At 40.0% G+C, this 26,300-nt stretch overlaps 2 protein-coding genes and 1 pseudogene across 3 annotated transcripts in view; 1 reads left to right on the plus strand and 2 right to left on the minus strand.

Moving 5' to 3' along the window:
• Arg2 (arginase 2) overlaps positions 1-26,300 on the plus strand; it is a 45,176-nt gene that overhangs the window by 4,879 nt on the left and 13,997 nt on the right. Inside the window, exon 3 of the mRNA XM_047540666.1 lies at positions 24,703-24,880. Coding sequence (XP_047396622.1) covers positions 24,703-24,880 — 178 coding nt within the window. The remainder of the gene's footprint in view (positions 1-24,702; positions 24,881-26,300) is intronic.
• LOC124974027 (protein N-terminal glutamine amidohydrolase-like) lies at positions 1,728-20,311 on the minus strand (annotated as a pseudogene).
• Vti1b (vesicle transport through interaction with t-SNAREs 1B) overlaps positions 13,650-26,300 on the minus strand; it is a 38,022-nt gene continuing 25,371 nt past the window's right edge. Inside the window, exon 7 of one of the 2 annotated variants that reach the window (XM_047540671.1) lies at positions 13,650-14,295. The gene's annotated coding sequence lies outside the window, so the exon portion shown is untranslated. Of the gene's footprint in view, positions 14,296-17,997; positions 18,017-26,300 lie in introns of those variants that run through there. The other variant, XM_047540670.1, reaches the window with a different exon arrangement.

Raw genomic sequence — 26,300 nt, forward strand, 5'->3', positions numbered from 1 at the left:
GGTTTAGTTGTATGATGGTGATGCTTTCGCCTGACTTCCTTCCTGCCATTCTTCTGAAACTAGCATGGAGCAAATTTGTCTCATGAATCTGAAGAATGAAATCCATGGACACAGGGTGAGAGCAAAGTAACAGAATTTATTAGAGTAATGGAAGAAAGCAGAACTCCCAAAGGGTAAGGGTCCCAAGAGAGGGATACTGAAGAGTAGCTATTGTCTAGGGGTTTATATGAATCTATAGGGTTAAGGAAGCTGGTCTCCTACCTAACCCTGGGAAAGGCACTCAGAGTCCATGAGCTCTTCATGTGCTCTTTGGTCCAATCATGTTACTATGCCCCCTTGTTTTGATGAGGGTCCATTATAATTTTTTCTGCTTACATAGGAGTCAGCCTGACCTGGATGAGGCCTTGTTTGTGTCTGTAAGTTCGCAACCCTGCTGAATAGAAACCTGACTTTGAAGGAGCCCAAGTTTTCTGCCGGTCCATTCTAACCTGTTCTCCTGCCTCAAAACTACCTGGAACAAGCTCAGATTTGTCAGCGTTTATTTTGCTATATTTCTTTCTTTCTTTTTTTTTTTTAAAGCATATTTTTAGATGTTGGTGGATTTTTAATTTATTCATTTATTTATATGTGGTACTGAGGCTCTAACTCAGTGCCTCACACATGCCAGGCAAGCACTCTACCACTGAGCCACAACCCCAGCCCTTTGCTATATTTCTTATCACCCAACTGACTGCTTTGTTGCTAAATATTTTCCTTTGATAGCCAATACTACACTCTCCTGGCCTCCTTTCTGCATCAAATTGGGGGGGGATCTTCTTCCTAACCTTCATGTTGAGGTCCCCAGTTTTATTCCTGTCATTTTCTGATGAATGCCTTGTGTGACCAATCTCATTCACTCCCCACTTACTCTTTTTTTTGTTGGGGAGGTTTACCAGGGATTGAACTCAGGGGCACTCAACCACTGAGCCACATCCCCAGCGCTATTTTGTATTTTATTTAGAGACAGGATCTGAGTTGCTTAGCACCTAGCTTTTGCTGAGGCTGGCCTTGAACTTGCAATCCTCCTGCCTCAGCCACCTGACCCGGCCACTCCCCCCTTACTCTTAACAACTCTGACCTTCCTCTAGAAAGTCAAGTTCACTCCTCCACCTTTGTTCTAAGTAGTTCACTGTTAAATGGATATGTCAAAGCCATCATGTTAAAAGTTCATTTTATCTTCTCTCTCAAATCTACCTCTCCTGCTGTCCTGTCATTGTCTGTTTCACACGTCATCATTATCTAGTACTCAAGTCAATTCAAAGACCATCACAATTCTCTTGTCTTTCCCTTTGTTTCTTAAGTCTGTTGACCACCTCATTTTGTTGATCTTATCTCCTAAATGATTAGATTCCTTCTCCATAATAACACTGCTCAACTTTTGTTCCTCTTCTTACACCTGGTAACTTTCAAATGGCGTCTCATGTCCTCTTTTTTCCTGCATCAATTTAACCTCTTCAGTGCTACCAGAGGGGTATTTCTTTTCTTTTCTTTTTTCCAGTTTAATGCTAAATATCTTTTATTTGGAATTTTACAAGCTACATTTTCAAGGCATCTTCAAGAAGGTAGATGTGATATGTTCCTATCTGCAGAACTTTGAGCAATGGTTCTCATCTTTGAGTAAGACTTTCTTAGGTGTTTTGAATCATTAAGAGCAACACAAAATCTTCAAAACAAAACTAGTTTTAAATCTATTTTATTTAAAATCATTTCCAAATAGGGCAAATATCACTCAGCCTAATAGAACTTCAACCTTTTTTTTAATGTCATAGTCCAAAAAGTCTAATACTTATTGCTGATTCAGCTCACAGTATTATCTCTTCCCAGGCAGCAGCTCTGTCCCTAGAAATATTTTATGGTCACCTTTTATGGGCATCAGAGATTGACAGAACCACAAGGCATGGCCCTGTCCACAAGAAGTTTACAGTGCCATTGAAGAGACAGGAAATATCCAGAGCAGACAAATGGATACCTCTATCTTAAGTTCATACCTCTATCTTAACAAGAGCTGTCACCCATATAAGTCATCGCGTGTTTTAGCAAATGAGCCACAAGAATAGCCTAGCAATTACATGCTATACTGAGTTTCACCTTAACATATCGAAAAGTCTGCATTTTATTTTATATTATTGTGGTGCTGGGAATTGAACCCAAGTCTCACAAATGCTCAGCACGTGTTCTACCATCAAGCTACAGCCCCAGCCCAAAAAAGGTTTTATTTATTTCACTGATATTTTTGTTCACTCATGTTTCCAATCAATTGAATCTTGAATCAGGAGAAAAATGTAACTCCAACCCAATTGTACCATAATGTTTGGTGTTCTAAATGAAAGAATGGCTTGTCCATGTCCTAGAATTTCTGCATAGTTCCACATCTTGATGTCAAATTCAGTAGTTGCTGCTAAACTGATGTACAGATTCAGACAGTATATAGATAGAGCCCCATCCTACTTCAGGATCCATGCTGATGAAATCATTCAAGTTCATTTTGAGTCTCCAGTTTCAGTGCAGGGGTGTGGTAGAGGAGACTCTCTGCAGTTCCTACTGGAACCTTTCATGTGAGCTCAGTTGGAAGCCAAGTTCTGCAGATAGGAATCTGCATGTATTACTCTAAACTTCCCAGATCACAGTCTATTTCCAGTCCCACCTGCAGTTTCCAGCTAGGTATCATCTTCCTCTCATTTGATATGAAGACAGCATAACACTCTTCCAAAGGATACTGGTTGTGGATTTTGATGTATTTACAGAACTTCCAAATATTTTCAATAGCAACTGCTGTAGACACAGGCCTCCCCAAGGAGGACTGGTTGGCTGGTAGAGGGCAGCAGCAGCAGCATCCCCTCCATGGCCTGGGCCTGGGGTTCACCAGTAGGACCCACCAAAGGAATCTACCTGTCCATAGCAACTCCAAATTGGTATTTCTAAAATGCTAATCTGACTGTATTCTTCCCATGACTAGCTGGCTTCCTTTCTTTTTTTTTTTCCCAGAGGTGGGGATTGAAAATAGGGCCTCATGCATGCTAGGCTAAGCTACCTTGCCAGCCCCATGGCTTTCTTTTCTTTCTTTCTTTCTTTCTTTTTTTTTTTTTTTTTGGTGCTGGGGATCAAACTAAGGGCCTCAGGCTTGCAAGGCAAGCACTCTACCAACTGAGCTATATCCCCAGCCCGGCTTTCTTTTAAATGTAGCCATGCTTGTGTTATTTATTTTATTATTATTTTAATTTTGTTTTGTTCTTTTCTTTTTTGTACCAGGGATTGAACCCAGGGGTGCTTAACCACTGAGCCACATCCCCAGCCCTTTTTTATATATTATTTAGAGACAACTTGCTGAGTTGCTTAGGGCCTTGCTAAATTGCTGAGGCTGACTTTGAACATTCAATCCTCCTGCATCAACCTCCTGAGCTGCTGGGATTACAGGTGTGCGCCACCATGCCTGGCAGTGTTTTTCTTAATATTGGCTTTAAAGCTTCATGCCTTTAAATTAAAATATGCCTGCCCCTATAATAAACTACGAAGTCTCAAGATTTACTCTAGCACATTTTAGTTAGAATGCTTTTACATCTGGGTGCATGTCTTCCAACCACTAGTGGTGTTTGTTCCACAACTTACCAACCAACAGGGTAGATCCTCCATACTTTGACCCTCTCCTGCCTCTTATACTTACTTCCTCACATTCTACCCTGTTTTCACTGAAGCTGAGGCTGCAGCCACTTGACCTAGGTTCCACCAACAGTACCCATATCAAATTCAAGAATAAAGGTCAGCAAGGAATTCTTTCTTCTTTCTTTGGTAGTGGAGGCCACAGCAGCAATAGTACCTTCACTGGACCATTTAGCAGTGTGTGTTTGGTTGTTGAAGGAGTGGGGGTCCTTATTCTTGGCAATGGGCATTTAAACAGACTTGGATTTTATTTATTTAGCAGTATTGGTTTTTGAACACAGGAGTGCCACTGAGCTAAATCCCTATCCCTTTTATTTTTTATTATTTATTAATTATTATAATATTTATTATTGCAGTACTGGGGATTGAACTCAGAGGCACTTTACCACTGATTTTAGATCCCCAGACCTGTTTTTTATTTTGAGATGGGGTCTTCCTAAGTTCCCAAAGCGGGCCTCAAATCTGATCCTTTTGTCTCAGCCTTTCAAGTAGCTAGGGTTATAGGTATATGCCACCACACCAGACTTTTAATTAATTGATTAATTAATTGCTGTACTAGGGATTGAGCCCAGGGGTGCTGTATTACTGAGCTTCATCCATAGCCCTTTTTATTTTTTTCTTGTGAGACAGGATCTTGCTAAATTGCTGAGGCTGACCTCAAACTTGTGATCCTCCTACCTCAGCCTCCTCAGTCTTTGGGATTACAGGGCAATTTTTCCCATGGCTGGCTTTTTTGTTTGTTTCAGAGCTGGGGATTGAACCCAGGACTTTATGCATGCTAGACAAGTGCTTTATCACTGAACTTGTGCCTGGCCTGTTTTTGTTTTGTTTTGTTTGGTTTGGTTTGGTTTTTTTGTTTTTTTTGGTACCAGGGATTGAACCCAGGGGTACTTAACCACTTAGCCACATCTCAGTGAGTTGCTCAGGGCCTCGCTAAATTGCTGAGGCTGGGTTTGAACTCGTGATCCTCCTGCCTCAACCTCTCGAGTCATTGGGATTACAGGTGTGTTCCACCATGTCCAGCCTGGCTTATTTTTGAGATAGGGTCTTGCTAAATTGTCTAGGCTGGACTTGAATTTAAAAATTCTCCTGCCTTAGCCTCCTGAGTAGCTGGAATTTCAGTAAAGTGCTACTGTACCTGATTCAGACATTCTTTAAGATTGTGGGAATAGGGCTGGGGGTGTAACTCAGTCGTAGATGTGCCTAGCTTATATGTGCAAGGCTCTTGGTTCAAGCCTCAGCACTGCAAAAACGAAAAACAAAAAAACGCAAAATCCAGAGATTCTGGAAATGACCCAAATTTAATTATTTTGTTTTTTTGCTAAATTAGGCAGAACAGGTTTCTGTTGCTTGCAATTTAAAGATCTTAACTGATAAACCAGTTTACAAGTTCCAATAAGAAACAAGTTACCACAAGGACTGAATGTTCAGAGTTTTCTCTCTTCAGGACCTTGATCATAAATTTTTGTTCTTTTTAAAGCTTCCTCCCCACCACCAATGTTGGACACAGTCTTCTTGTCAGTTAGTGAAACCCAGGTTATAGTTTCTTTGACCTTTAATCTGGGACCGTATCTTAATTCATTTTCATTTCAGCAGTTCCCTGTTCAGTTGTTACTTTTTTTTTTTTTTTTTGGTACCAAAGATTGAGCCCAAGGGCACTTAATCACTGAGCGACATCCCAGCCCTTTTAATTTTTATTTTGAGACAGGATCTCACTAGATTGCTTCCAACCTGCGATCCTCCTGCCTCAGCCTCCTGAGCTGCTAGGATTACAGGCATGCACCACCATACCTGGCGGTACTTTGATTTTTGAACCATCATGTTCCCTAATGTGACTTCTGAAAATAGCAGCTAAAGTCTTAATAAGCTTAAAGATATCTTCAAGTTCTGGACTTGTGTTGGTCAAATAAAGAAAGCTGTGCAAGTGGGGCCTTCTAGGGAACTACCAGAACAATCAATGTCTCTGCAAGGGACACAGCAAGGGATCAGTAAGCCAAATGGAGGTGTGAACTGGCTGAGAAAATTAAAGGTCTGAAGAAATATTTAGAAATAAAGACAAAGACATGGTGGGGGCCTGGTGGGTGGATCAGACCTTAAATGTCTGATCTCTCTAACAAAGAAGAAAAGCCTGCCATCTTTTATTTGTAGGGAAGCACATCAAAGGGATTTATTGAAAGAGAAAAATTTCTTCAAGATAAACAAGTGTAATTGGGGCTTATCTACTTGAGGGAAGCTGGCGCCTCAAAGCTATTGAATGAGCCCATGTTTCTTCCACCCCAGGGCAGCAGGCATCAGAATACGAAGCTATGGAATTCGTAAATTCCATACCAGACATGGAATCTTCCCATTAACAGTGGCCACCTGCAAATGGGTGTGTCTTTCAGCAACATTGCTGGGAAAGATTCCCCAAAGTGGCAATCTGCTGTCAAAAACTATGGAGTTCTAAGCAATGATTTATTTGCCGCTCCGACAGATGGAACAATGACAATTCTCTCAAAATAAAAAATAAAAAGCAGTTTCAGTGGAAGCGCACCCCTGGTTCCATCCCCAGTATTGAAAAAAAAAATTTTTAATTCAAATTTCCAACAACTGATAAATGGGTAACAAAAATGATATATTCAAACAATGGAGTATTCAGCCATAAAGGGAATAAAGTACTAATTCATACGACAATATGGACAAAACTTGAAAATATTATACTAAGTATGTCAGGAATGCAGACACAAAAGGCCATAGATTTGATTCCATATGCAATATCTAGAATAGGCAAATCTGTAGGAAAAATTGATTATTGATTCTCAGGGGCTGAGGGCAATGGGGAGTGACTGCATATGGGTACAAGTTTCTTTTGTAGTATGATGAAGTTGTTCTTGAATGGGTAGTGTTGATGTTTGTACTACTTTGTGAATATATATGTGTGTATGTGTATATATATGTGTGTGTATGTGTGTGTGTATACATATGTACTTTTTTTGTCAGGGGAAAGAGTACTGGGGATTGAACCAAGGGACACTTACCCACAGAGCCCCATCCCCAGATTATTTTTTATTTTGAGACGGGGTCTTGCTAACTTGCTGAGCCTGACCTCAAACTTGTGATCCTCCTGCCTCAGCCTCCTGAAAACTGGGATTACAGATGTGTGCCATCATGCCTGGCTGTTGATATTTTAAAAATCCTTGAATTGTAATTTCTAAAAGGGTGAATTTTATGGTATGTGAATTATATCTTAATTATAATAACCAAAGATTAGGTAGGCAGTCTTGATGCTAAGGATATGTGGAACTTCTGAGTTATAGTACTGGTCTATTTTTGTGACTTGAATATTAAAGTGCATATTCATTACAAGTTTGATATATTTGTTTTATTTTTATACTGTGAAAAATAACATAATAAAAACACCGTATACTTTACAAATCATGTCTGTTGATAGATCGGGATCTTAGACTGCCAGTTTTTAACTTCTTGTTTATTTGGGGCATTAGGAAAAGAGATGAATCTAGTATTTTTGAGGTGCTGTTTGAATAGTATTCATAAGCCTATGAGACAAAAATTGGTTTCTAGGTTGACTCAACAGCATCTGTCAGTGATATTTTGTAAGGGAGTGTGGGGGGTGTATGACCAAGCAAACCTTTGCTTCTGCTACTCACTTCCTTCTATTGGACATAGTCTTGTCTTTACAGTAAAGAGGAAATAAAAACAGAATGACCAAAACAAAAAAATGAAAAAAAAATTTAGTCTATGTTCTGAGTATTTCATTGTAAGCTAAGGGATTGGAATAAGATTAGTAAAGTGTTTGTTTGTTTTGTTGTTTTTTTATTGGTACCAGGGATTGAACCCAGGGGTGTTCTACTACTGAGCTACATCCCCAGCCCTTTTTATTTTTTATTTTGTGATAGGGTTGTGCTAAGTTGCTTAGGGACTTGCTAAGTTGCTGAGGCTGACCTGGAACTTGGAATCGTTGTGCCTCACCCTCCCAAGTCGCTGGGATTGCAGGCATGCACTACCATGCCCAGCAAGATCAGTACAGTTCTGAATTCCTCTGATTGTAAAGCTAATTGGATATGCTTTTTTTTTCTAACTTTTATTTTGACTTCTTTTTTTTTTTTTTTCCTTGTGTCTGTGTGCTGGGGATTGAACCCAGTGCCTTGCTCATATGAGATAATCTGTTGTTTTAAAAAGATGTCTAGCAAATTGACTTTATTTTTCCTATCTTAGTCCACTTTATGTGTCTATAACACAATACCTGAGACTGGACAATTTATAAAGAACTTATAAAGGCTTTTGGTTCTGGAGGCTGGGAAGTCCAAGATCAAGGGCCTACTTGGTGCATCATAACATACTGAAAGGCATCACATGGCAAGAAAGAGCAAGAGACTGAATTTGCAGGCCCAAATTCTTTTATAATTAGCATTTCATCCATTCATGATGGTGGTGCCCTCAGGACCTGAACTCTTCCTATTAGGCCCCACCTCTCAACACTGATGTATTGTGCATTAAATTTCTGACACGTGCTTTGGAGATGACACATTCAGACCATAGCAGGATCCAACAAAACACCAAACCAGTGCACTGCTTTGGACTTCATCTGAGCTACACTGACCTTGGGAGATGGATCACTTCGAGTGGAGAAATAGAACGAAGGCCTGAATTGAGACGTGGCATCTCTTTTAGTTTCCCTCACTCTCATCCTACTTGGATTGTCACTAATAGTAACCTGTTTCTTTGGGTTCAGCTTTGTTTTCCAGTTTTCCTTTATATTGCACATTCCTCTTAGAAAATGAATACATTACAATAATTTATAATGCCTTAGTAAAAGCTTACATCATTGATGCTGTACCAGAAAATGGGTATATCTATTATACTCTTGGGATTTGGTAAGTTTCAATGTCTTTCCCATTTATAAAGGTAGCAAAGGATATAACTTATACCTCTTACTTCAAAGTTGTTAGATATCTAACATTTTCCATCTTTCAGACACTATGCTAGACATTTTCAATTACCTCTTTTCATAATTTGTAAAAAAGCAAATCATGACCACCTCACAGCCATTAAGATGACTATCATCACAAACACCAGAAAACGAGTGTTGAAGTGTTAGAGAGGATGTGGAGAAACTAGAAGTCTTGGGCACTATTCGTAGGAATGTGCAGTGGTGTAATTACTATGGAAGACAACATGGTGACTGCTCAAAAATTTTTAAATAGAATTACCATGTGATCCAGCAGTTCCATTCCTGGGTATATACCCAAAAGAACTGGAAGCAGAATCTTGAGGAGATAATTGTATGCCCAGCTTTATCCATGATTGTCAAAAGGTGGAAGCCACCCAAGTGTCCATAGACGAATGGATAGATAAACAAGATGGTAGGTATACAACAGAATATTAGTCAGTCTTTAAAAGGCAGGGAGTTTTAACATATGCTGTGATGTGGATGAACCTCGAAAGCATTATATTACGTAAAACAAGCCAGTCACAAAGACAAGTACTGTATGATTTCACTTATGAGGTTTCTTTTTCTTTTTTTAAATAAAACCAATTCCACAGCATTTATTGTCATCTGGTAATAACATAAGAATAATGAAAGCAATATGAACAAATGTTTTAGAACTATATTCCCAGTAAAGAACACTTTTAAAAAATGTTTCCTTCCTATTTCTCACTTCATTGATCACTCGTTTGACACTTGTAGAAGAGTAATATTACCTCCTTCTAGCTTGATCCAACTCAGTGGTTTTCTTGACTTTTAGAATGAATCTGTTCTGTATCATCTGAGGTTCCTGTACTCATCAAAAGCAAATGATACAGCCTTCTATCCACATGTTCATTTGTTCATAGAGCCATACCTGAATACAGAATCTATTTTGCAAGTATATGAAGGTGAAATAGATGGGCTGCACCGTTACCTTTTGCACCTTTTTTTTTGGCCCTGGTCATGGTATCCCACAGTGGAATCTCATAAAGACTATACCAACCAGCAGTCGACCTCAGAAACTTCAGAAGGTGATTTCCAGAATTAAGAACCAGAAATGGCAATGTGTGCAATGACCATGCAATATATAAGGTTTCTAGACTATTCAAATTTATACAGAAAGGAAGTAGAATGGTGGTTTCCAGGGATTTTGGAATGGGAAAAAAAGGGAATTATTGCTTACTGGGTACAGGGTTTTAGTTCTGCAAGATGAAAAATCCTGGATATGGATGGCAGTGGTGATGGTTACATGATGACCTGAATAACCTGAATGCTACTGAACCTTATACTTAATCGTTAACATGGAGAATTTTGTTTTGTGATTTTTACCATAATTAAAAATAACAAAATTTTTGAAATAGATTCTATTAAGAACAAGGAGGGTTACTTGAGGTTCTGGCTTCTTGGGGACACAAGTGCCATGTTTTGACACTTCTTTTCCAACTTATTTAGTACCTTGTTTTGATTTGTAAAAGGCTCGGGGAGAGAGGAAAGAAGTAGAGCCTGAAGAGGCTAGGAAACATTCCCAAGGTCATGAGGTCAGCAAGAGCTTCATTTCCTGCCACATACAACCTGAACCTCTGGCGGGCCCAGTGAGCTGCCTTCTCAGCTTTGACTGAGGCGGAAGAAATCAGAGTAACACCATCAGAAATGTACAGTCAGGCCAGCTTCTTCTGAAGATATTGTGTGTTCCTAGCACACTCTTCTCACATTTTCCATGACAGCTCTTGCAAATTACCCATAATCCTCAAGCCCCTGTTTTTCTGACTTGAGTATGAATTCTCTACTTTCTTCCTCTCATCCTCCAAATTACTTGCATTGACAGAAATTCTTTTTGTTCATCTTCCTTAAAGTATGAGTCTAATCCCAGCTTTAGATAAGATTACATATGGTAAGAACCTAAAATATCAATGGCTTAAGAAAAGTAGTTCATTTTAAACTCAAACGGTTTGGAGAAAAGTAATTCAGAACTGGTTTGGTGGCTTTGTTCATTCAGACTTTAGAATCCTAACTTGTGCTATTGGCAAGACCTCCACTTAATCTGGCACAAGATGGAAGAATGAAAAAAGAGGATAAAGCAAGAACTTTTTCCTTCCCAAGAAGTTGCTGCAGGACACTTCTGCCTTTCCTGTTAGCCAGAACTGGTCACATGACCACATCCAGTTTTGAGGGAAGCTGGTGAATTTATTCAATTAAGAGTTTTTGATGGGTGTGGTCGTGCTCACCTGTAATCCTAAAAGCAGGAGGATAGCAGGTTGGAGGCCAGATTCAGCAACCTAGTGAGACCCCATCTCAAAGTAAAAAGTGCTGGGGATGTAGCTTAGTGTAAAGTGCCCTTAGGTTCGATATCCAAAAAAAAAAAAAGGTCATAAACCTAGCTAAAAATCTGTTGACAGGAACAGACATTAGAGAACCCTCAGCCGCATCCTCCTGTGTTCTAGATCCCATCCCCTTCTGCCTTTGTAAGGGTTCTTGCTCCAGCTGTTATCCTTTCTCTTCCTTGTAACTCAACTTGATCTACTAACCTGTTTCTTCAATAATTAAGAATACAAATTTGCCCATCTGCCAGCTCCCTTGGCCTTAGCTATTGTCCAGTTATTCTGTTACTTTAGAACCACCTTCCTGAGCCATCATTGGAATAAAATTAGTTATGCTGAGATCCCCAGCTACCTGCTTTTTCATGTAAGGGGCATTTACCTTACTTGACATTAAGCTGAATGTCAAATGATACACCTAAGTGTATCATTTTGATACACTTATCCATATTACTTCCATATTGAAAAGGATGCTGCTCTCCTCTGTTTTTAACTCTTCAATTTAATTCAGAAAAAAAAGAGATAAGTCCTCTCTTTCTGCCTACCCATTTCACATTGGCGTTTTCTGAAATCTGTCTTTGATCCTCTTGTTTATACTTAGTTGGTCTGTTCATTCCATAGCTGTATGTCCTGTGTTCTGATGCCTTTCAGAGTTTTATCTCTAGCACTCATTTCTCCACCCAGCTCCAAACCTACTGTATACTAGGTGTCTTCCATGTACCTCCTCTTTTTCATTTTTTTTATTATGGAAGTATTCAAACATAATGACAGTAGACAATAACATAACCAACTCTATGTATCCCTCACCCAGCATCAGTCATTGTCAGTCGCATTTTTTACTGACCTCCAGAGCATTTTGAAGCAAAGTACAGACATTGGATTATTTATTGTGCAAAAGTTTCATTCTGTATCTTCAAAATAGAGAAATTCTTTAAAACTTAACCACAATATCATTATTATACTTAAAATAAGTTAATTTCAAATATCAAATTTTCCCAATATGGAAAACCTCTCCACAAAGGTAGAGAAAGAAAACACTTTGTTACTGAAGAAGCATTAAACCAGAATGTGATATCACAGGCAATCTGCTAAGAGACTGTACAGACCATGGACAGCTCATCTTTTTATTTAGCCAAGCAGAAACAATCCATTACAAAATGTTTCCATGGTAAACAATAACCAAGCCTCAAGAAAGAGAACTTGACAGTACTTTTTATCATACAAAGTGCATGATTACTGAATCATAGAAATTGGAGTTGACGACTTATGTCAAAAGCCAAAGTTGATCAGCTTTACCTGGAGGAAAACATATTTTTCATATCTTATTTCAGATGGTAGTTTTGCAAACTGGAGCAAGATGCCTGCCATCTATGTTCAGGGAAGGTAGCTTCGTCCGTCCTCTTCCATAGGAACTGGCCCTAGGTGTTAATATTTCCAGAAGATGGCTCCCAGGTGAAGTGTTATTATCAGCCATTGAGTATTGCCTAGAATTGATCTACTGACTTGTTTCCATGTCTACATGTTTTCAGCAGAAGAGTCCCTAACACCTCAATGCCAACAAATCCAAAACAGCTTCTCTTTCATCTTCTTCACTTCCTTCCCCAGTGTCTTTCTCTTTTATATTTTTGAGACAGGGTCTCACTGTTGCCCAGACTGGCCTGGAACTCCTAAACTCAAATTGCCCTTCTGCCTCAGCGCTGGCACTACAGGCACAAATTATCATGTCTGGCTCCCTGTGTCTTTAATCTCAGGAGGTAACAGAGCCAGAAAGCTGGAGGCAGACCTTTTATCTGCCCTGCATATACCTCCACTAATGCTGGAATCTGTTTTCTCCACATTATTATATGAGCACTAGATCTAAAATGCTGATTTGATTTTTCACTTCCTCACTTGAAATCTTACCTCCCCACTGCAGTATGATCTGGGTCCTGCCCACATTGCTCCACAGCCTTCCTGGTGCACCATGGGCTCAGGGATCTTGTGAACTATTCTGTAGGGCTGAAGTATTATGTGCCTTTTCTCAAAAGCACTTCTCCCCTCTTTTATTCTTGGCCTATACGGTCAAGACTCAGATATATCCTCTTCTGAAAAGTCCTCCTGGCTCTATCCTTCTCATCTTTCTTCCCTTCGCACCCTGTGCGCATGGGTCACAGCAGATGAACCTGGACTGGACTGCCATTTTCCCTGCCCGTCTTCTCATCAGGCTCTGAGCCCCATACCTCATCTCTGTATCCCCAGGACTTAGCATGCTGAGTGCCAGGCACACAGTGAGCACACAGTAAACTTGGGTTGAAGGAAGAAAAGGGGCAAAGCAGCATAGCTTTCACTGGTAACACTGAGACCCATGGGATTTTCCCAGATCACTATTTCCTTTCTCTCAATGATTCGCTACTCAGAAGTCACTGGTTTCCCAGATTTTTAAGAATGCATGACTCAAAGGATAACCATCATATATCAAACTTTAATTCTTGGAAGAGTTAACTGACTACCAGTTAATAGATTCATTCAAGCTAAATGTTAGCAGGTAATAATGGCTAGTTATTACCCTTTTGTGTTTTGTTTGTTTTTTGTTTTTTGATTTTTTTGGTACTGGGGATTGAACTTGGAGGTACCTTACCATTGAGCCACATCTCCAGTCCTTTATATTTTTTATTTTGAGACAGTGTTTCACTAAGTTGCTTAGGGCCTCACTAAATTGCTGAGTCTGGTCTCCAATTTGTGATCCTCCTGCCTCAGCCTCCTGAGTCACTAGGATTACAGGTGTGTGCCATCATGCCCAACACCCCTCTTGTTTTTTGTGATGTTGGGGATCAAACCCAGGTGAGCAACAAGTGTTCCACAACTGAACTATACCTCCAGTCCTACTGCCCACTTTTTGAAACATGTTCTTAAACCAGAAAGTAAATAGGTAATAATGAATGATCTAGTTGTTTTAGACAGGTGCTGCATTATTCCTTTAGCATCCAAATGACACAATTCAGAGTTAGCACTTAAGGGATTACAGTGGTTGATTTAAATTATTTATTCTTTGAATAAATTTTCTTTATCTGGTATTGAGGAGGTATAAAATAGGTATGGTGGTGCTCAGATTGAAAGAGAAAATGGAGTCTGTAGTCCTAGTGGCTTAGGAGGCTGAGGCAGGAAGGTTGCAAGTTTGAGGCCAGCCTCAGCAATTTAGTAAGGACTTGCCCATTCTTCTCGCCACATCTTTCCACAGTCCTCTTGGTGCACCATAGGCTCAGGGAACTTGTGACATGCTGACGACATTTTAATGTTTGCCACTCTCCAGGTCTTCCTCAGCAACTTCGGGAGACCCTGTCTCAAAAAAATAGGGGGACTGGGATGTAGCTCAGTGGTACAGTGCCCTTGGGTTAAATCCCCAATATATCAAAAAAAGAAAAAAAAAAAAGAAAGAAAAGAGAAGATGGAATTTACCTGGCTTCCTCCCCAATTCAAGAAAGGACTAATGAATAGAAATAGTAGAAATGGGAAACTTCTGCCTTTGTGACCCAAAAGTTGACAGAGCAGGGTGTGGCATTGTGTTTAGGGCACTCAGAGGATTGGTGTTCCAAGAGTTAATGTCCTTGCCTTTATAATCTTTGATAGGGAATGTAGAAAATTCAGGTGGACCTTTTTTTTTTTTTTTGCACCCAGTGTTCCAAGAGGCTGGGATTACAGGAGTGCACCACCACACCCACTCAAGATGAACTCTTTAGGAACCATCTCAATGAGAAATCAGTGGGCCTGTACTTGCGCCTTTTCACCAAAAATTCTGTTTTTATCCAGATGGCATAGTCAGCCAGGTGTGGTGGCACGTGCCTATAATTCCAGCGACTTGGGAAGCTGAGTCAGGAGAATCACAAGTTCAAAGCCAGCCTCAGCAATTCCAATGAGGTCCTAAGCAACTTACCAAGACCCTGTCTCTAAATAAAATATAGAAAGGGCTGGGGATGTGGCTTAGTGGTTAAGTACCCCTGTGTTCAATCCCCAGTACCAAAAAAAAAAAGTCATATTACAAACAAGTTTTGGGAAGTCTTAGGTTACATCAGTTTCAAGGAAAGAGGGAACTGTGGGGAAGAAAAACCACAAAGATGGCCTCATCCAGTTGTAATCTGAAATCCCTAGTATGTGGCAGGCCTTTCCTTGTTAGCTCATTTAAACAATTGTGTACGGTATGACAGGTTCAGACATTGAATTTAGTTAGAAATCTCTTCCAGGAAGTCAGGGGACAGAGGGCAGGGATTCTTTCCCTTTCATGCACTGTAGCACTTGACTAATGGAGGCCATTCAGTGTGTACTCTCCTTTCAGCCCAGAGCAATGTGGAATGCAGAATATCTGGTTTGAGGTTTCTGGGCAGACTCACCAGGATGTTAGGCTAGGGTCTGGGGTAGGGGCACATCAGGGCTGACTGGTAACTAGCCTAGCTGTAGTCACCAGCATGTTGTGTCTCCTTTTAAATCCTTTCTGAAACAAGGTGGAATATAAGAATTTTTAAGAATTACATGCTGTAAAGGGTTTGTTTTGTTTTGGTACCAGGGATTGAACCCAGGGATGCTTAACTGTGTTAACAATCCTAGCCCATTTTTATTTTTTATTTGAGACAGGGTCTCACTAAATTGCTTAGGGACTAACTAAGTTGTTGAGGCTGGCTTTGAATTTGTGATCCTCCTGCCTCAGCCTCCCAAACTGCTGGGATTACAGGCATTATGCACTGCGCGCAGCATAAATGGTAGTTCTTTATCCCCAGGGATTATTTCTGTCTCTTCCCCTGGTTTGATCTTGGAAAGCTTAAAATGTTGTCAACATGTTTACCTAGCAGATCTTTTGTTTTTAGAGAAGCTCAGCAGTCTTCTTCTGAACAAGGGAAAGTGAGTATGTGATTTATGGAGCCAGAGGAACTCTTACTTCCACCTGTGCCTGTGCTGGAATCAGATTGCTAGGGTGCCATCAAATTAGTCTGCCTGGGAAAGCCTGAGTTGGCTCTCCTGAATCCAGAGGTGTTTAGTGGGTTGACTTGAGTTTGATGCAGAGGGACATGTTACTAAGCCCATCCACAGAGTTGATACCCTCCCTAGACAAGGACGATGTAACTGGAAAACCAATTAGTGGAAACATACAGCTAGTGTTTCAAGTCATCTCAGTTACTATCTTGAGCTAATTTTTTTTTCTTGGTGCTGGGGATTTAACCCAGAGCCTCAAGACACGCTAGACAAATGTTGAGCTAATTTTTTTTTACACACTCAATCATAATATTCATACAAAAGTATCTGTTAACACCATGCTTGTATCATTTGATCTTGAGGCTAACTCTAGTGTATGGTAGACAGACGTGTCTGGAGTGAATGGCCTACATCCCCAGGGTCACCTTCCATCCTTGAGCACCCAGTACCACTGTCCCTGCTTCTGTCTTCTTCGGTCACAGTCTCTACAGGTATAGAGACAACAAAAGAGTAGAATAGATGAGGAGGAAGGAGACAGACAGGGTTGGTTGGCAGAGTCTTGGCTGGGACTCTAAAGTAAACTAGAATAGTCTACTTGGGTTTTACACTCTTTCCTTAATGTATCAAACTTATTTTGGAGACTGGATATAAGTGAGCAAAGAGCTGATTTTTAGATAGGTCAAAACACATGATTATTGAGGTTGTATAGTCTCTGGGAGTTAAATGCAGTAAATAATATTCGAATTTCTGTATGTAATTAGTAGTAACCAAATTAATTTACCTAAATTACAGTCTCTTAAAGGTTAGGAATGAGAGAGCTTTTCTGCTTACTCCAAATGGTCTGAATTAACCCTGGCATTTTTTTTTTTTTCCCCTCTAGTTTAAATCTCTAGTAATAGTTCAGCTTTGTTTACAATAGGCTGGTATTCCAAACCAGGGACAGTAGTAGTTCATGCCTATAAGCCCAGTGACTTCAGAAGCTGAGACAGGATGATCACAAATTTGAGGCCAGCCTCAGCAATTTAGCAAGGCCCTGAGCACTTAGTGAGACCCTGTCTCAGAAGGGATGGGGCTGTTCCTTAGTGGTAAAGTGCCCCTGGGTTCAATCCCCAGTACCAAAAAAAAAAAAAAAAAGGAGGGGGGTAGTATTCCAGGTATAGGTGAAGTTCTAAGAATAGCAAGTACTTTATTTTAAAGTACCAGGAATTCCCTTTGTTTGGGGTTAAATCTCCCATATAGAACATTTGAGCCTGTAACTTCAAAAGCCATTAGTACCCAGAGACTTGGGATCACAAGTTCAAGACCAGCCTTAGCAACTTAGTGAGACATGTCTCAAGAAAAACAATTTTAAAAAGGGCTGGAGATGTGGCTCAGTGGTAAAGTACCTCTGTGTTCAATCCCCAGTACCAAAAGCAAAACAAACAAAAAAAGCCATTAGTGGTTATTAGCACCAAATGCAATTTCAAAGTCTGTTTTTCTCCAGGCTTTACTAACTTATTTCTGACAAATCATAAAACATTTCCATCCTATTTAGGGGCAGTTTGAAAAAAACTGCATTCTCAGAGGCCCTCAGCTTTTTCCATTTCTGTCATTCTGCCAGTGAGCTACCTGTGGCTTGACAGACTGCGTGTCAGTCCACTTTGAAACCCATCTCTTGACTTGCTGGGAGTCTTGATAGCACCTGGTTCCCCACATAAGGAGAAGAATGGAATACTTTTGTGCTGTCCAAAAAATACCTGCTCACTCATGACATTGCCTAATGGGAATCTCTAATCAAAGGCTTGTCTCAGTGGTTGTCCCAATGGTTGGAGCTATCCAATCTTGCTCAGTTCTGAGTAAGGTACCTAGCACACTGTGATGTGTGCAAGCAGACAATTATATTCTGTTTTCTTCTTTCCTGTCACTGGCTCCCCTCTGGGATTTACTCACTAGCCCTGAAATAGAAGTGCTGTTCGTAGATGTTGCGAAGGTCAGATCGGGCTGTTCTGATTTCTTCCTTGCCGCCGGTTGCATCATCTTGTTGATGCACTTGTGTTCTTGTTCCACTCTGTTGGAGCCTGGAGGGTTTTATCAAGGCCAAAGGTAATATCTAGGCCTGAAAGATCAGAGTAATATTCGGTGTATTTTATTACCTCACTCCAGAGAAAGGCTCCCGACATGAGGCTGTGCCAGCATATAAAGAGCCAAGGGGGAATGAGGGCCCTTTCAGTTTGCTTCCAAATTTGTTTGACTTGAGAGCTTCCTTTTAAGTTTCAGATTCATCTTGTCATAATGCCACCACCACCTTCTTTATTTTTTGGTGCTGGGGATTGAACCCAGGGGTTGCCCTACCACTGAGATGCACTCCTAGCCCTTTTTATTTTTTGAGACATGGTCTTACCAAGTTGACAGGGCTGTCTTCAAACTTGTAACCCTCCTGTACTGGTGATCAAATCCAGGGTCTCTTGGATGGTATGCAAGCACTCTACCACTGAGCTACAGCCCCAGCCCTTTTTAAAATTTTCATTATTTAAAAAATATTTTTAGTTGTAGAAGAACACAATACTTTATTTTTATGTGGTGCTGGGGATGGAACCCAGTGCCTCACATGTGCTAGGCAAGTGCTCTATCACTGAACTATAACCCAAGACCCCCTTTTTTTTTTAATCCATCCATCCATCTATCTATCTATCCATCTATTCATCCATCCATCCATCCATCCCAGGGACTGAACCCAGGGGCACGTTACCACTGGACTACATCCTCAGCCCTTTCTATTTATTTTGAGATGGGATCTCATTAAATTGCTTAGGGCCCCACTAAATTGCTGAGGCTGGCTTTATAATACCAAATTGCTGGGATTACAGCAAACATTTTTTATCTTTTAATAAGAAATCTGAAGGCTGGGGATGTGGCTTAGAGGAAGAGTGCTTGCCTAGCATCATGATGCCCTGGGTTTGATCCCTAGCACTGCCAAAAAGGAAGAAAGAAAAAGAATGAAATTTGAACCTGTAATCCCAGCAACTCAGGAAGCTGAGGCAGGAGGATTTTAAGTTTGAAACTAGTCTCAGCCACTTAGCAAGACCTTGTCTCAAAATAGAAATTAAAAAGGGATGGGGATGTAACTCAGTGGTAGAGTGCCCCTGAATTTAATCCTAGTGCTGGGGGAAAAAAAAAGAGGGAGAGAGATGGAAATAAAAAAAGAAATTTGGTTCTGGACCTGGCAGTGCACTCCACAATCTCAGCTATTAGGTTGGCTGAGGCTGCAGGATTGCAAGTTTGAAGCCAGCCTGGGTGATTTAGTGAGAACCTGCTTCAAAATAAAATAAGGGTTAGGATGTAGCTCAGCTCAGTGGCAGAGTGTTTGCCTAACATCCATGAGATCCTGGACCTAGCACCACAAAGAAAAGGAAGAGTAACATTGAAATACTTGATCTCAGGGCCTGGGATACAGCTCAGTAGTAGGGTGCTTGCCCAGCACCTGCAAGAGCCTGGGTTCAACTCCTAGCACCAAGGGAAAAAAAGCCCAAAACCCACTAGGTCTCATCTGACCTACACTTGGCAGATAAGTTGACCTGAAGCATAGAACCAGAAAAAAGGACAGCTTCCTTAAGCATAGCAGGTATTCCTTTCATGTTACAGTGTTTACAATGTTACTCTAATATTTAAAATTAATCAGACCATTTCCTTCTGCCCTTTGAACTGAGAATTTGTCTTAGCAATCTGATAAACTAGTACATTTACTATTACTCAGTTCATCTTGTTCTTAAAAAAAAAAAAAAAATGAAACCCCATCAATTTCCTCAAGAAATGTACTTCTCTCAAGGAATGTAGCCTGTAGGTTACAATCATGTTCTCCACTACTTCATATCATATTGCTTCAATTTTCAGACTTCTCATCCTAATTAACTTGGTCACCTGTTATCAAACATGGCCTGTATAGTTCTTCTTTGGGGCCTTTGTTCACTCTTTAGAAACCAACCTTGGATTCTACTGTTAGTCCTTTGAGTGCCTCAGTGCCCTTGATACAGTGGGCATTAGACAAGAGACCTCTTAAAAGGCCACCTCAGGATGGCATAATATTTTTGATGATTTGGCTCTGTAATTAACTAGAGTAGTTAAAAATAATATAAATTGGTGATTCTACAGTGATAAAAGTGGCAGTTTATTTATTTATTATGCTGGATTTGAGCCCAGGGGAACTTTATCACTGAGCTATGTCTCCAGCTCTTCTTGTTTTTTGTTTTGAGACAGGGTCTTGCTCAGTTGCTGAGGCTGGCCTCCTGCCTCAGCATCCCAAGTCACTGGGATTACATGGTAGGTGTGCACTACCATGTCTCGCAGTATTTTGAGTTTTTAACAGTTTAAAATTTATGGCATAGAATATGTATATATTAAAAAAATACCTCATTGTGGCCAAGATCACTAACTATATCCTACAATTCTGCTCTTCATTCTGGACATAAGCTATATCTGCTGGCCAGTGCTATGTGAGCAGGAGCCATACGCCACTTCTCAGCTGGGGCCTGTAAAGAGGAGTTCTCATGCCTTTTCAACGTCTTTATCCCTCCTGCTGCCTTGAACCTGGGAGACATAGCCTTAGCCATAGATGGTAAAGCCTGAGGAATGACAGTTACAAGCCAGGTGCCTGAATCACTACATGAAGAAAAGCTTCCTACTGAGATATTCACCTAGATGTTAGATGAAAAAGAAACAATCTTTTGGCCATTATTTTGGGGGCTTTGCTACAGCAGTATAGCCTACTCTACCTAATAGTCTTATTTAAGAAACTATTATGTATAAAGCTTGCAAGGATATGGTAGTTAGGCCTGGGGAGTAGGATGGGACTCTCTTCCATTATATACTTCCTTATTCATTTTTATAAATAATTTCTATCCAAGTAAGGTAAGATGGGAAAACAAAACAAGAACAAAACAAAACAAAACAAGTGCTGATACAAGTATTACATGTAGGGGTCCTCCTTTTTTTTTGTGGTGGGGGTGTGTACCAGGGATCAAACTCAGGGTCACTCGACCATTGAGCCACATCCCCAGCCCTATATTATATTTTATTTGGAGACAGGGTCTCACTGAGTTCCTGAGGGGCTCACTATTGCTGAGGCTGACTTTAGAACTCCTCCTGTCTTGGCCTCCCAAGCTGCTGGGATTACAGGTGTGTCACTGTATCTGGTTGTAGAGGTCCTTCTTTGACTGCCTCAGTCCTCAGCAGACTTCCTCTAATACTTTAGCACTTGTTCTCCCTAGTCCTTACCTGATCCTTATAGATTGTGGAAATCAAAGAACAGAACTGGGAATCTAGAGGGCAGACCACTCAGGCAGGGCCTCTCAAGATATTCTTTCCAGGTCAGACTCACAGCTTTGTAGATCCAGAAACACAAAAAGCTTGTGTGTGCAGAGCTCATCAGGATCTCATACCCAAACCCACACTAACTGTGCTGGGAAAACCAAGATGCCCACGCACACACTGTCTGGAAGCCCTTGTGGGTATGTGAAGGCATCCATCCTAATTTCCATGACTGGCCTAGAGTGTTCCCAAGTTCTGTCACTTATCCACTGGAACTTTAATTCCTCTGTACATTTTTTGCATGTGAGGATTAATATGAGTTAAAGTGCCTGGCAAGTAGTTCTCTAAAGTTAGTTAATATTAACATTATTATTACATAGCTTGTAAGTCTTTTATAATTATGCACCTAATTACAAAACACCAGACATGTTCTAGGGTCTTATATCTAGTAAGAACCTAATGCTCAATATGCTTGAAAGGTTGTTGAGATTAAAAATACCCTAGAATATAACATTCAAGATCTCACCAGACCTGATATTGACTTCAAAGCTAGAGCTAAGTCTCAAGTGTCCTCCCCATATTTTGGATTTGGTGAAGTCAATAATGATTTTACTTGTGGCTTTGTGTGTGTGAGTGTGTGTGTGTGTGTGTGTGTGTGTGTGTGTGGTGTTAAGGGTCAAACCCAGGGTCTTGTACATGCTAGGCAAGTACTATACCACTGAGCTACATCCCCAGTTCTTGACTTTCTTTTTAAAATATATTTTCCCCCATTTTACCAATGAGTTACAACCTCAGTTCCTTAATTTTTAAATTTTTGAGTCAGGCACTCAGCCAGGTTGCTGAGGCTGGCCTCAAACTTATGATCCTCCTGACTCAGGCTGTTGGGTAGCAGGGATGACGGGTATGTCCCACTGCTCTTTTTTAAAAAAGATTTTTATAGACTGGGTGTGTAGCTCACTGATAGGGATGAGCTACATCCCCAAAACAAAGAAAGATTTTTATTTGGTCATTTTTCTCTTGGTTCTCATTATCTTTGGTTTATTGTCATTCTTCCCCTACCTGCATTTTCCCTCCTTACTTTCCTCTTACATGTCTGGATATTCTCTGATTTGGGGCCTTTAATGCTCACTTGTTCTTTTCTCTCTTTCTCTTTCTCCCTCCCACCCCCACTTTCTTTTTGTTGTACTGGGGATTGAACATGGGGCATTTTATCATTAAACTACATCCCCAGCCCTTTATTATTATGAAACAGGACCTTGTTAAATTCCATAGGCTGGTCTCAAACTTGAGAACCTCTTACCTCAGATTCCTGAGCCACTGGGATTACAGGCATGTGCCCCAGCCTGGTTCCATACTGGTCTTAATCCAAATCTTTAGCAAATCTGTGCAGATATTGAGATGTGTTTGTCTATCATGTTACAGTCCTCTTGGACCCTTCAATTACTAGATACCAGTTTGAGAAGCAGGGTCCTAAGGATACAATTTATAACATTCTGTTCTCTCATATTTCATGTCCTTTTTTAAAAAAAAATTTTTAGTTATATATGGACATAATACTTTATTTTTATGTTGTGCTAAGGATCAAACCCAGTGCCTCACACATGCTAGCAAGCACTCTACCGCTGAGCCACAACCACAACCCTCATGTCCCTTTTTGATAGAATTGGATTTTTAGTTTTCAACTACAATGTAGGTAGAAAGTATTCAAAGCTGTCAGAATATATATTGAGTTCTTAAGTGTTGGAAGTAGGAGGAATTATTTGGGAGACAAACTGCACAGTAAAAAATACAAATATTGGAGCAAGATGACTTGATTTTTTTTTTTTTTTTTTTTTTGGTACTAGGATTAAACCCAAGATCTAACACATGCTAAGCAAGCATTCTATCACAGAACTACCCTTCCAGCCCTTTTTTTTGAAGAAAAAAAAAAAATTTTTTTTTTTTTTTTTTGAGACAGGGTCTTGCTAAGTTGCACAGACAGGCCTTGAACTTAATCCTCCTGTCTCAGCCTCCTGAGTAGTTGAGACTACAAGTATGTGCCCTGGTAGATCCTGATTCTGGCATTTGGCAGTTATATGACCTTTGGTAGGTTACTTTTCTTTGCTTCTGTTTCCTCATTTATGGAATAGGCATTATTTTAGGTGCTTCATAGAACTATTGTGAGTCCTAAATAAGAATTTATGTTAAATTAGCCATGTGTGGTGGCGTATGTCTATAATCCCAATGGCTTGGGAGGCTGAGACAGGTTAATCACAAGTTTGAGCCCAGTCTGGGTAATTTAACAAGACCCTGTCTCAAAATAAAAAAATGAAAAGGGCTGGGGATGTAAGTCAGTGGTAAAGTGCCTATGGGCTCAATCCCCAGCACTGGAAAAAAAAAAAAAAAAAAGAAAAAAAAATTAAGCATAACAGTTACTAGAAATTTGTAAGAAATAAGTGTTCTTTCTTTTATGAACTGGGGATTGAACTCAGGGACACTTTACCACTCAGCCACATCCCCAGCCCTTTTTTATTTTTTGAGATAGGTCTCTTAACTAAGTTCTTTAAGGCCTTGCTAAATTGCTGAGGCTGGTCTAGAACTTGAGATTCTTCTGCCTCAACCTCTTGAGTTGCTGGGATTACAGGCATGTGCCACCATGCCTGGCAGATATTTTAGTATGCTTTAGGTCCTCTGATTGACTTTTTTTATGAAGAAAAGTCTGAGAATTCCTATTCGTGTGTTTTAGTCTTAATTAATAGTACTTATTTTCTTTAAATCCTCTTGGTTATTCTTGGTATTTTACTTCCACTTTATAATTCTGGGATATGCAAGATCTAAGTGCTACCAGTTTTGTGACTTAGGTTAAGTTAATACCTCTGGGTTTTTCTTTGCAAAGTCTAGCTTCTGCAAAATGGTGTTCTTAAGAGGGTTTACTGGGACTGCGATTATAGCTCAGTGGTAGAGTGCTTGCCTAGCATGAGGCTGGGTTTAATCCTCAGCACCACATAAAAACAAATAAAATAACTGCCAAGCATAGTGGTGCACACCTGTAATCTCAGTGACTCTGAAGGCTGAGGCAGGAGAATTGCAAGTTCCCTACTAGCCTCAGCAACTCGAGACCCTGTCTCGAAATAAAAATTATATATTTAAAAAAAAAAAGGGGGGAGGGAGCTGGGGATGTGGCTCAGTGGTTAAGCACCTTGGGCTTAATCCCCAGTATGTATGTATGTATGTATGAATGAATGAATGAATGAATGATGAATAAATAAAGGTATTGTGTCCATTTACAATTAAATTTATTTATTTTAAACAAATAAATAAATAAATTTTAAATAAAGAGGGTTTACTTCCCAGAATTATTGGAGCAATTCTGCCAGTCATGTGACATTTTGGTTTTTAAAAAGTATGACAAAAAAAGTATGATGTATACTTTGCCTTGAGTATTTATGTGTGAACCCACGCTAGTAAGAGTTGGAAAAGCACATACAATTATTCTTGTCACCCCTTATTTGTTTTCAGGCTGCCGCCTAAAAGACTTTGGAGACTTGAGTTTTACTCCTGTGCCCAAAGATGATCTCTACAACAACCTGATAGTGAACCCACGCTCTGTGGGCCTTGCCAACCAGGAACTGGCAGAGGTGGTCAGCAGAGCAGTATCAGGTGGCTACAGCTGTGTCACTGTGGGAGGAGACCACAGGTAAGCTACAACCACGTGTGGTGAGGGGCTGGATAACATATTGTTTTGGGCTCATCATTTAGCTTTTATCTTCATTTCCTCATCCTTAGAAAAATATCTACAGAATTTTTAGGGTATGGTGTATATAACATCATTTTAATGTCTAAGATCAGAGCTATTATAGGAACTGGGAGTTTTGCTTTGTATAACACATTGTATAGTAAGAGGACCTGTATTTGACACAGCAAATATAAAGGTAGGCTAAGCAAGGTTTTTAGTCACCATGTTTCATGCTTATTTCCTGGGAAGTTTTCTTGAAAATATGTATTAAGACATTTCATTTGGTTATTTTGGAGAATTAGAAGGATCCATCAGGGCTAAATTTAGGCATTTTTATTGGCATTTCTAATAGATGTTAGAAATCCTCCCTTGGAATGTGAATATACTTTCTAGCCCACAGTATGGACCCTAGGTGACTAATGTATTTCGTCACTGAATCCTTTGTCTCTTAGTAGGTCACTGAGCATTGTACTGATGTTTTCTAAGCAGTGCTGGGAATTGTAGGAAACTTGTGATCTATTCCAATTAGATGAAATAAAAACATGTGGAACAAAAATTTTTTAAGTATCGGATTACAGCTTTCAGAGAAGGATGAAGTTAGTCTGTACTAAAATAATCAAATTTCATAGGGGAGTGTTGTTTTAGCGAAGTAATGTAGTTTACTGGTAGAGGCAATGAAGCACTAGGAGCACTTCGTATGTATTTTAGCAGATACGGTTTTATTTAATTTATTGCTGGAAGCACTGAAAGCCAGATGTTAGATAACTTATCCAAGTCCTACAGCCAGGAAATAGTAGAGTTGGGATTCAAATCCAGTGTGGTCCCATTACAATTTTTATTTTCAGATCTAGTCTACCAATTTTCCCTGAGGTACTCAGAGCTTTTCAGATCATTATCAAAAGTTCCATTTTGTTCAGTTGGAGAGGCAGGTAGATTCCTTATTAGAGTAAAAATTCAGGTAAAATAACAAAGTCATCAGTCCTAGGTTCACTAGTTTGATTGGGGCATTCATTTAAATCAACTGAAGAGTTCTGTGCTCTCTCCAAGTTTATTCAGTCTTTCCTCTGGTCAGGTCTCACTATTTGGGGACCTCCTAAATGAGGTTACCATGGTCCTTGGTTTTTTTTTTTTTTTTTTTTGCCAGTAGCTATCCATACTGCAGCCATCTTATTACTCACCTTACTTCCTATTTAATGCTAAAACCTAGGCAATCTGGAATATTCTGTAGAGGAAGGGATAAGTGTAAAATTTGAATGGTTGTTGACCATTTTAAAGGAAGAGGCATTTTTAGATCACTCCTTTTATATAGTACCACACGTACCATCACCTTACTTATCAAAGCAGTCCTGCTGGGTGCAGTGGCGCAGGTCTGTAATCCCAG

This window comes from Sciurus carolinensis, chromosome 2, assembly GCF_902686445.1.
Source record: "Sciurus carolinensis chromosome 2, mSciCar1.2, whole genome shotgun sequence".
NCBI classification, from domain to species: Eukaryota; Metazoa; Chordata; class Mammalia; order Rodentia; family Sciuridae; genus Sciurus; species Sciurus carolinensis.